Raw genomic sequence first — 11,760 nt, 5'->3', positions numbered from 1 at the left:
GTAGCACCTGCCCCTACACACCTGAATGCAGAGACTCCATCTCAAACACGGCCCCATTTGTTCTCAGTGGATTTGGTGGTTCTGTTGCGTACGTCCCTATTCACTTTCTGCCCTGACCCTGCAACTGGCCCCAGTCCCAACAGGCCAACGTACACCCACCTGGCAAACATGCGGAGGTCCTCAGGGTTCTGGGCTGCGGGTACACTGAGGATGGCTGCACGTTCATGCTCCGACAGGCTGGCCAGCAGGTTCTCCGTCATCCTCTGGTTCAGTGGTGAGTCCCCACTGGGAAGTAGCTCTGCGCTGGAGTTGTCCATGCTGGGGCTAGTGAGGGTCATGTCATCGCTGCTGGCTGTGGGGGGCATGGGTCAGGGTGACCAAGTGGAATTTCAGGACACCCAGGGGAACAGCGAGGGCAAAGCCAGCAGCCAGCCTCCAATGACACCCCTAACTCCCACAAGGGTTAGGGTACATCTGTCTGCAAGCATTTGCTGCTGCCCCACCTCCTGGGTGTGACACACCCCTCATATGGCTGACTTGGGAAACAGGTAGCCTCCCCTCTGGGGGTAACCTCAAGGGACCTGAACAGAGGTGCAATGTGTGCCCCACAAACACCCCAAGGTGGGCCTGGGCATCTTGCCCCTCACCCAGGATGGAGGACAAAGCACCCTGGGCAGGTGGGGTCCTCACATGAAGCATGAAGCCTACAGCCAGACCTCAGCCAGCAGAGGACTTTCAAAGTCTTCCACCCACTTACTTCCCCAAGCCTGGGGACCTGGGACCTGGCAACAGGCTGCTGCCCTCAACCACATTGGCCATGACAGCTCTTCTGGGGCACAGAGGTGTCAGCTGTCCTGGTAGTGGTGTGAGATCCTGCTCTGCTCCCAGGCGGGGGCAGAGATTCCAGCACTGATTTGGTGGGCTGGGAGCTGCTCCTAACTCTAGCAAGCCTGCTGAAGAGCCCGGAGACAGAGCTGCCGCCTCAGAGTCATGGTGGTGCTAGGAGACAGGAGAGGTGTCTCCACAGGGGACACGAGGCGCGTGCATGTGTGTGCAGGCCCCTCATCACCCACAGCACTGCCCATGTTGAGCCTCCTGGATGCCACCCCCAAGCATCTCCCGTGACTACCACAGCGGTGCCCTGGGGGCCCTACTTGGGGAGCCAAAGCTGAGGGCGTTGGGTGTGCTGAGGCTGCGACCGCCAACCCGGGCAGTGAAGGGGACGTCGTCCTCTCGCGGGCGGGGCTCCTCCTCGCTGGGTGAGGCCATCAGGCAGACATAGGTGTGCAGCTGGATGAGAAGCCGGCGCTGCAGCATCCACACCACCATCTGGATGAGCTGGGTCTGCAGGTGGCAGCAGGTGAGGCTGGTCCCCCTCCCCACTCCAACTTCTTCCTGGGGATCGGGGAGCCACGGCCCTAGACATGGCCACAGACGCTCCCTGTGCTGACTCACAGGCAGAAAGGCCCTCTTCTCAGAAAGGGAGCGCCCAGCTACCAGCCAGCTCTGCAAGGCCCGCTCACCCTCCTGGGAAGGGAGAGGGGCCATGGGAACATCTGGATCACACCTGCACAGGCTCCCACCACACACCTGGGCCGTCCAGCCTCTGGCTGAGGAGCAGGACCTGAGATGTGGAGGCCCCTGTGACTGCTTCTCTGAGCAAACCCCCGACACTGTGCTGCTGCAGCTGCCCCTCTGCCTCCTCTTTTCTTTGGCCCACTGGCCCTGGAGTTGGACCCAGCCAGCCAGTCCACCTCCAGACAAGCCCAGACATTGTTTAAAAAGAGGCTGTGGGCAGGCACCCTGAGAGCAGAAAGTCCTCTACTTGGATCTACCTGAAAGTCCACCCTGAGCACAAGAGTGGATCCACAAGAAAGCTGAGGCCAGTGACCCTGGGCTTGGGGGTGGAGCACCCCCCCGCCCCCACCGTGAGAAGGCACATCCTGGCCAGGCCCTCCAGTGTCTCTGGGTTAGCAGGTGGGGCTGGCAGTGAGGAGCAGTGAGGAGCCTTGTGCCAGGTAGAGTCCAGTCGCCATGAGAAAGCACTGCCCAGACTCAGGCGTTGAGCAGCAAGGTGTGAGGCAGCCATCAGTGTCCTCAGATACACATCTGTCTACTCATCTCTGGGAGGGTCAACAAGGAGCTGCTGGCCAGGGTCACCTCCTGGGAGGGGGCTGGGGGACTGGGGATGGGAACGGGGGATATATCCCAGGCAAGTAAGAAGACCTGGTCAAAAGGACTGCAAGATATCCAGACTTCACATGAATTTAAGAAATAAAACAGACGCGGGTGGATCACTTGAGCTTAGGAGTTCGAGACCAGCCTTGCCAACATGGTGAAACCCCATCTCTACTAAAAATACAAAAATTAGCCGGGCGTGGTGGTGTGCGCCTCTAATCCCAGCTACTTGGGAGGCTGAGGCGGGAGAATCACTTGAACCTGGAAGGCAGAGGTTGCAGTGAGCCAAGGTCATGCCACTGCACTTCAGCCTGGACAACAGAGCAAGTTTCTATATCAAAACAGTAAAAAAACCTGGGCGTAGTGGCTCATGCCTGTAATCCCAGCACTTTGAGAGGATGAGGTGGGTGGATCACCCGAGGTCAGGAGTTAGAGACCACCCTGGTCAACACAGTGAAACCCCGTCTCTACTAAAAATACAAAAAATTAGCCGGGCGTGGTGGCGCGCGCCTGTAACCCCAGCTACTCAGGAGGGTGAGGCAGGAGATTGCTTGAACCCAGGAGGCAAAGGTTGCAGTCAGCCGAGATCATGCCATTGCACTGCAGCCTGGAGTGCAATCAAAATTAAATAAAATCAATAAACCAAAAATAAAAGAGGGGCTTCCCAGCACTGGAGCCCAGGCAGAACCTGGCTCCACCTCGGCCCCTTGACAATGCCTGGAGCAACCACTCAGTCATGGCCGGGAAAAGCCACCCCGTTATCTAGACCACAGGAGGCCTCTGGGAAGGCAGCACCAGCAGCTCCTCCCGAAGCACTGCCCCAAGAAGAGGGGTGCAGAGAGTGCCTTTTATTTAGCTGGTACAACCTGGCTCAGCTCCCAGAAACCAAGGGCTCTATGAAAGACCGCACTGAGAGCTCTGTCAGGTTCAGCGTCTAAAGGAGCTGAAAAACCAGAATCATTCTCATTCACAATTTGAGAACGGAAAGCGTTTGACTTTAAGGACTGGTTTTGCCTAATAGATCTGGCACTTACTCAAATACTTTTGGAGACAAAGACTTGAGAACACCCAGCTCGTCTGTCTCCAACACTGTATCCTATCTGGCCCTGCTCTGAGTCTCTGCCCAGAACTCAGTGGAGGGGAGGATGGCAAAGCCACTTCAGCACGAGGCTGTGACACCTGCAGCCCACAGGGGAAGCCACTGGCCCTGCCACAGATGCAGGTGCACCAGTTCATCCCACAGACCTGCAGGAGGCCTCCTATCCCCCAGCCACTCCTAGCTCCCAACCTGCCTGCCCGTTGCCATGACCCAGGCCCACTAGGGTCCTCTCTAGGCTCTCTTGGTTGAGATTCTGGGGAGCAGTGACCCCAGAACTCATACCCACAGACCCTGTGGCCACCTGAACCATGGCAGGGAGTGAAGACAGAAGCAGAACTCTCAGAGGGTCAGGCCCTGGCCCAGTGAGAACAAAACTGCCTTTGCACCCTCATCTGTAGGCAGTCCCTAGTCCCAAAGGGGTACGAGGCAGGTCTGTAGGCCCAGAAAAGGTAAGCACTCTCCTGCTTAACTCGGTTCTAACCCTAAAAACTGCCTGCCACAGCCAGGGTGGGCTCTATGGGGAGGGAGCAACTGCCCGTGTTGGGTCACTGGCCAAGCATCTGCAGGTGGCCCGGCAGCTGACCTCTGGGCCCTGCTGGGCACATAGCGCTTGCACGGCAAGCCCCCAAAACCAAGGAGAAGCAGGGGGCACTGCTGAGGGCTCTCAGATCAGAACCAACAGCCAGGCAGGTAGTGCCTATCCACTACACACCTGTCACTCCGGGCTCCTTGAGCTTCTGTGACTCACCTCCTGCACAGCGGGGGCCAGGGGATTCCTAAATTCTGACAAGGAGACCGGCAAGGAGAACTTGGCAAGCACGGATGGCAGGTCATGAGATGGGAACTGGTGGGAGAACTGCTCGGCCAGCGGGGAGTACCTGGAGGCAGGCGAGCATGCCAGTGAGTGCAGCAGACCCCCCACCGTGTTCTCAGACCCCCCACCGTGTTCTCAACACTGGCCTCAGTGGGCGGCAGAGAAGCAAAGTGTGGCAGGTGGGCCAGGACAGTGCGATGAGGGCAGAACAGTTATAAGGCCAGGCAGGCCTCCAGGTGGACAGAGCCTGGGCACCTCCCCTTGAGCAGCAGCAGGAGCCATGGGCACAGTTCACCCTGCATCTCACCTCTGATCCCTCAAGGTGGATTAGGAGAGCCAGCCTGGAGGAGGGGGCCAGGCATATGGGGGACACAGGAGAGCCACAGAGCACAGAGCCAGAACAGAATTGGGACCTGGACACGCTAGTGGCCAGGAGTTAGGCTGAAGTGAGAGCCTGGCCTTGGGGCTTCCACAGCCTTTGGTGCCTGGCCAACACAGAGAGCAGCATCTGGAGGGCCCTGCCAGCCTCAACCCTTCCCACTTGGGGCTCCGGGCTCTGGCAGCCAGCAGCACTCACAGACATACGCTGGCATTGGGAGACAGCATGTAGACGTTGTTCTCACACAGCGGGTAGATGATGATGGCCTTGCCCCAGTACACCAGATGAGCTGCAAGCTGGAAAACCTGCAGGCAGAAGGGAAGCTGCAAGGACCATGCCTGAGGCTGGCCCACCGGGAGCTGTCAGCAGCTCTCAGCCTGGGTGGCCATGGCCTACCAGCCTGGAGAAGCTGGCCCCAGCCTCGTGCAGAACACACCTGGTGGCTATGGCCCAAGACTTCCTCCCTAATGTGGAACAGCACCTTCCCAACCTCTCACTAGGATGTGGGGCACAGCCAGCACACAGCACTTTCTGTGAGCAATGGTTTGTCTGGTTTTTTTTGGAGACGGTCTTGCTCTGTCGCCCAGGCTGGAGTGCAGTGGTGCAATCTCAGCTCACTGCAACCTCTGCCTCACAGGTTCAAGCAATTCTCCTGCTTCAGCCTCCTGAGTAGCTGGGATTACAGGCACATGCCACCACGCCCAGCTAATTTTTGTATTTTTAGTAGAGACAGGGTTTCACCATGTTGGCCAGGATGGTCTCGATCTGACCTCGTGATCCACCCACCTTGGCCTCCCAAAGTGCTGGGATTACAGGCGTGAGCCACCGCGCCCGGCCACAGTGGCCTTTTTATCACTGTTCCCTGTGCTGTTTGGTGCACTGTTTTCCCATCCTATGCTGTCTTGGCTCCCACTGAAGAATGGTGGTCTCAGACCACAGCACGGGAATGTCTGGGGTGCTGGGAACACAGCGCTGGCCCAGCTGGGCAGGGGGCTTAGCTGGATGTCCTGGCAGGAGCACAGCCCCCTCATACCCCCTAAAACTCCAGCAGGGCCTTGCCCCGATGATGGGTGTGGAGTCACTCAGCATGCCACCCCTACATACCCAAAGGCCCCAGGTCTGCCCCATGTGCCCCGACTCCCACAGAGACCCCCTCCCAACTTTGCTCTTGTGGACCCTTGAACACCAGGAAACACAAACACACCCAAAACCCCTTCCAGAGGAAAGTTCGGGCCTGAGGTCTGAGAGCACAGCACCACAGCACTTCATGAGAAGGTGTGTGAAATCCTAAGCACTCGCACTTCTGCCCCTGCATCAGCCCAGGACACCACTCCACCCTCTTGGCGGGTGAGTCATCCCTGCCTGGACACAGTGCTGCCCTGCTGCGGAGGACACTTTCACCTCAGCTCAGAAAACAGGGCCTCCAGACTGAGTGCAGCGGCTCATGCCTGTAGTCCCAGCATTTTGGGAGGGCAAGGCAAGAGGTCGCCTGAACCTCGGAGTTCGAGACCAGCCTAGGCAATATAGTGAGACCCTCATCTCTACCAAAAATTTTATTTAACTAGCCGGGCACTGCGGCACATGCCTGTAGTCCCAGCTACTTGGAGGCTGAGACAGGAGGATTGCTTGAACCTGGGAGGTGGGGGTTGCAGTGAGCTGAGATTGTGCGAGTAGTGCCTCCAATGGCACCGCCAACCCCAACATGGCAGGTTTCAGCTCCATCACCGCCCTGTTCCCTCACCCCATGTGCCACTCGCATGTCTCTCTCAAAAAGACACACCCACTTTCCCCCAGCTCTGCTCAGCATAGTGGTCTCCACCTCCTGCCTCTCCCTGCAGCAGCCTCTCCAAGATGCTGTCCATTCTGGAAATCCAAAGTCCAAAATCGCCGGGCGCAGTGGCTCACGCCTATAATCCCAGCACTTTGGGAGGCCGAGGCAGGCGGACCATGAGGTCAGGAGATCAAGACCATCCTGGCTAACACGGTGAAACCCCGTCTCTACTAAAAATACAAAAAATTAGCCGGTCGTGGTGGCGGGCACCTGTAGTCCCAGCTACTCGGGAGGCTGAGGCAGGAGAATGGTGTGAACCCGGGAGGTGGAGCTTGCTGTGAGCCAAGATTGTGTCACTGCACTCCAGCCTGGGCGACAGAGCCAGACTCGGTCTCAAAAAAAAAAAAAAAGAAAGTCCAAAATCGGTACTTCAGGGCAAGCATAAGGTGCCAGCAGGACCAGGCTCCCTCTGGAAGCTCAAGAAGAGAATTTGTCCTGCCTCTTCAACTGCCAGTGTCTCTTGGCTTGCGGCCACATCGCTGCCTCTTTTTAGTCAGATCTTCCTCTGCCTCCCTCTGATAAGGGCCTTAGGGATTACGTTTGGGGCCCAACAGGATGATCTTCCCATCTCAAGATCTTTTACTTAGTAACATCTCCGAAGTCCCACATGAGTTCACATTCACAGATTCTGGGGACTAGGATGTGTCTATCTGTGGGGGCCATTATTCAGCCAATCACAGCAAATGTACAGCACGATCCTAATTTTCATAATACAAAATAAAATGTTTGTTTACATATATATATATATACACAGAATAAAATGTATATATACAGATAAAAAATCTGGAGGGATCTAGGTTACCTGTGGGATATGGGACTGTGGGAACTTTTTGTGTCTATAATTGGTGTAATGTTTGAAGTCTTATAACATACTAATTTTATCATGACACACCCAAAATTTACTTGTAGATTCTCTCTGGATTGATATAAACATGAAGAATTTTATTTTATTTTATTTTTTGAGACTGGGTCTTGCTCTGTTGCCCAGACTGGAGTGTGTGCAATCACAACTCACTGCAGCCTCGAACACCAGGGCTCAAGTGATCCTCCCACCTCAGCCTCCTGAGTAGCTGGGACCACAGGCACACACCACCATGCCCAGCTAATTATTTAATTTTCTGTAAAGACAGGGTCTTCCTATGTTGCCTAGGCTGGTCGTGACCTCCTGGGCTTAGGCAATCTTCCTGCCTCATCCTCCCAAAGTGCTGGGATTATAGGCATGAGCCACTGCACCCAGCCACATGAGGGACTTTCAACTATCTGGTGACATTCACACCTAAGGCAGATGCTCCCCAGGGGGCTATCTCCAGGAAACAGAGTGACACACCAGGGCTGGGCTCCAGGGACTTCCGCACCACCACACCAGCAGCAAAGCCCTGCTGACCTGCAGCGGGGACAGCAGGGAAGGGGTACAGACAGAAGAAAACAATGACAAACAGCCTTCCCTCTCCCCAGTCAAGGCCACGGCAGGGAAGTGAAGGGAACATCAAAGGGAGACCAAAGCTTTGTCCAAGGAGACTCTGAGAGCAAGGGTGAGAGACACAGTGTCCACACAAACTCCCTCCAGACAACCTCAGGAGAGGACATCAAAGCTTTGTCCAAGGAGACTCTGACAGCAAGGATGAGAGGCACAGTGTCCAGCACAAACTCCTGCCAGACAGCCTCAGGAAAGCCAGGCCCAGCTCCTTTCAAAAGCTCAACACAGGACCGGTGAACAGCCACAGGCATTTACCATGTGGCCGGTGCTCATCAGGACACGGAGGGTCACTGCCTCTCTCACTCTGCAGGGTTGTATGGAGCGGTGAGTTCTTTTAAAATTCTGTGTCTCCTGAATGCTATGAAGGTGGGCAGGACATGGTCTTCACTGAGTCCTGTCCAGCCCATGAAGTCCAAATGCACAGCTGGGCGTGGTGGCTCATGCCTGTAATACCAGCACTTTAGGAGGCCAAGGTGCGATGATCACTTGAGCCCAGAAGTTTGAGGCCAGCCAGGGCAACATAGGGAGACGCCGTCTCTACCAAAAAAAAAAAAAAATTAGCCAGGCGCTCGCCTGTAGTCCCAGCTACTTGGGAGGATGCTTGAGCCTGGGTGAATCATGATGGCACCACCGCACGCCAGCCTGGGAGACAGAGCAAGAACCTGTCTCAGAAAAGAAAAAAGAAATACAAGTGCACAATTTGGTCAGTGCTCTCACAGAGGATAGATAAAGGGTCCTGAGACACAGAGGCGGGAGACTTACTCTCAAAGACAGAATCCAAAAAGGCTGCTTTCAGTGAAAAGTGGCCTGAGAGTCAGACCTTGTTGGACAAGTTCCCCTAACGTGCTAAGAAGCAAAGACCTGTTTCACAGGCCAAAAGAGCCTGGAAGCTCAGCCAGAGGGACCCAGGCAGGCCCACCTCACGCCTGTGTTCCTCGGCAGCCTCTGCTGCCCCCTGGTGGCCATGCCGTGCACACCGCCACCAGACGAGGGCGCCACCCACAGGCAATATTTCAATGGTCCCGTGCCTCTGGGCCACTCCCACATGACCAGCAGTCACAGCTGACCCCATGGCCTGTTGGCCACCCCATCAGCAGCCCCTGCTTCTGATTTCTCCCTGTGCTTTTCTTTTTTTTTTTGGAAACAGAGTCGCCCAGGCTGGAGTGCAGTGGCGCAATCTCAGCTCACTGCAACCTCTGCCTCCCAGGCTCAAGTGATCCTCACACCTCATACCCCCAAGTAGCTGGGACTACAGGTGCGCGCCACAACGCCCAGCTATTTTTTTTTTTTTGTGGAGACGGGATTTTGCCATGTTGCTCAGGCTGGTCTCAAAGTCCTGGGCTCAAGTGCTCCATCTGCCTTGGCCTCCTAAAGGGCTAGGATGACAGGCATGAGCCACCGTGCCCAGCCTTCCCTGTGCTTTTCCTCCCACACTCCACCCACACTCCAACCAGATCCGCAGACAAGGCTGAGGGGCCCTCCATCGCATCAGGAAGGGCAGTCCTCTGCATGGACAGGCCCATAAGCATGTGGCTCAGCAAGGAAGGGGCATCTTGTACAGAGTGCACAGGCCAACACGTGCACACACAGGGGTGTAAGGCCACCAAGTTAGGTCTTTGTTCTGCACATGGGAGGGCCCTGCATCCAAGCTTCCTGACCTCAGTTCCCATATGCTTGTTCATGCACCACTGTGAGACCCCCATGACCCTGGCCGCTCCTGCCCTGCCCACCCCCTAGCTCTGGTGTCTCAACCTCCAGGACTGGGAGCACCCCAGTCCTTTCTCTCACAGACTCGCCTTACCTCTCTGAGACGGAAGAACAAGTCAGTCCCATGGCTCACTCACTAAGCCAGCCCTGAACCCAGGTCTGACTCAGATGCCAAAACCTCCCGCTATCCCAGGGACTGGCCCCACCCCATGGTGGGCTGTGCCTTGGCTCTCAGCTGGACAGAGCCCCTGTGGACGTACTGTGGCAGGCGGCCTGCCTTTCCTGATGCCCCAGCACCTGCCACATGCCACCCATCCAGGCCACCAGAGCTATACCTGCAGCAAGGCCAGGTCCGCATCCTGGGCTAGCTGCTGCAGGTTCTTCACAGCAGATGTGGTCTTGATCACCCGCACTAGGGCAGGGGAGCAGTCAACAGGAAGCTCACCCAGCAGGGACTTCTCATCACTGAGCAGCAGCAGGGCATGGTAGGGGCTGCAAAACAATCACCCGTCACGGAACACACGAAGTGCAGGAACCCTGCGCCAGGTATGCACCAGGTCCTGCGCCAGGTATGCACCAGGTATGCACCTGGGACACAAACATGCAGCTGGAGCCTCCCGGCCCTTAACTGTGGAGAGAAGGGCCAAGAGCGGGATTTGAGAAAAGGGCAGTGGTCTGTTTGGAGGCCTTCACAAAATCTGCCAAGGACTGGCTCATGCCTATAATCCCAGCACTTTGGGAGGCCAATGCAGGCAGGTCACGTGAGGTCAGGAGTTCAAGACCAGCCTGGCCAACATGGTGAAACCCCATCTCTACTAAAAATAAAAAAATAATCCGGGTGTGGTTGCACCCACCTGGGGTCCCAGCTACTCGGGAGGCTGAGGCAGGAGAATCACTTGAGCCTGGGAGGAGGAGCTTGCAGTGAGCCGAGATTGCGCCATTGCACTCTAGCCTGGCGACAGAGTGAGACTCTGTCTCAAAAACAACAAAAACAAAACCTGCAAGGATTATGTCACCCTCAGAAAAAAACACATGACAAAAGTGGGGAAGGCTCGAAGACTAGACTCCATATCCCACCTCAGAGACGCCCAGCAAACATCTGTTCATTGAAGAAATGAATGAATCTTTCCTAAGGAAATTGTCCCAAATACGGGAAAAGCAAAATCCTCCTCACAGACTAGGGACAGAAGTACGTTAAAATATGCTTAGCTAGGATTGAAAGGAAAGAGCACGGACTGGGGAGGGTGGAACTAGGCAGTGCTTTGCTTTCTGTCATTTCCAAATTTTCAGCAACGTGCCCAGATATATTCTTACAATTAAAAAATGTTCAAGGTATTGGGGGACTTGGGAACAGGTGGTGCCAAAAGACTGGGCTTTCTTTCCTTGCAGAAAATCAATTAAATTGCCAGGGCATGGTGGCTCACACCTGTAACCCAGCACTTTGGCAGGCCGGGGTGGGTGGATCACGAGGTCAGGAGTTCAAGACGAGCCTGGCCAACATGGTGAAACCCCATCTCTACTAAAAATACAAAAATTAGCCAGGTGTGGTGGTGTGCGCCCATAATCTCAGCTACTCAGGGGGCTGAGGCAGGAGAATCGCTTGAACCCGGGAGACAGAGGCCTCAGTGAGTGGAGATTCTGCCATCACACTTGAGCCCCAAGCAAGAGTACATCTCAAAAAAAAAAAAAAAGTCAATTAAATTAAGAAAGTGTATTTTGGAGAGGCTGAGATGAGCGATGAGCGGATCACCTGAGGTCAGGAGTTCGAGACCAGTCTGGCCAACATGGTGAAACCCTGTCTCTACTAAAATACCAAAAACACTAGCCAGGCATGGCAGCGGGTGCCTGTAATCCCAACTACCCGGGAGGCTGAGGCAGGAGAATCACTTGAACCTGGGAGGTGGACGTAGCGGTGAGCCGGGATTGCGCCACTGAACTCCAGCCTGGGCGATAAGATCAAAACTCTGTCTCTCTCTCTCACACACACACACACACCAAAAAAAAAAGAAAAAAGTAACTGAGATCCCACGAGTGCTGACTGAAATGCAAAAGACTGGGGTAGGGCAACACCATCAGGATGAAGTCCCTCCAGCCCTCCGGCTTCCCCCAGGACACTCAGCCCCACATCCAGGCTGCCCTGCCCAGGCCTAAGGTGGTGCCATTAGGGCCCAGAAGAAACCTGGGATTGGTCATTTCTGGACACAAGTGGATACAAAATTATGTGTTTTCACTTCTATAAACGGCAGAGCCCCACCTGCCAGCTTCCACAGCGGGA

At 55.5% G+C, this 11,760-nt stretch overlaps 1 protein-coding gene across 6 annotated transcripts in view; it reads right to left on the bottom strand.

The window, feature by feature from the left end:
- Window positions 1-11,760, bottom strand: part of NPRL3 (NPR3 like, GATOR1 complex subunit) — a 61,742-nt gene that overhangs the window by 8,041 nt on the left and 41,941 nt on the right. For all 6 annotated transcript variants that reach the window (XR_004026803.1, XM_030798980.1, XM_030798981.1 and 3 more), the window contains 5 exons: window positions 9,821-9,977; window positions 4,669-4,775; window positions 4,026-4,155; window positions 1,155-1,344; window positions 160-352 (listed from right to left, as the gene is read on the bottom strand). Coding sequence is in view for 5 of the 6 variants with exons in the window: in XM_030798980.1 (XP_030654840.1) it covers window positions 160-352; window positions 1,155-1,344; window positions 4,026-4,155; window positions 4,669-4,775; window positions 9,821-9,977 (777 nt within the window). In the remaining variant the exon portion in view is untranslated. The remainder of the gene's footprint in view (window positions 1-159; window positions 353-1,154; window positions 1,345-4,025; window positions 4,156-4,668; window positions 4,776-9,820; window positions 9,978-11,760) is intronic.

Source organism: Nomascus leucogenys, chromosome 18 (assembly GCF_006542625.1).
Source record: "Nomascus leucogenys isolate Asia chromosome 18, Asia_NLE_v1, whole genome shotgun sequence".
Lineage (NCBI taxonomy): Eukaryota > Metazoa > Chordata > Mammalia > Primates > Hylobatidae > Nomascus > Nomascus leucogenys.
Note: the sequence above shows the minus strand (reverse complement) of the source record. Positions and strands in the feature narration are given on the sequence as shown.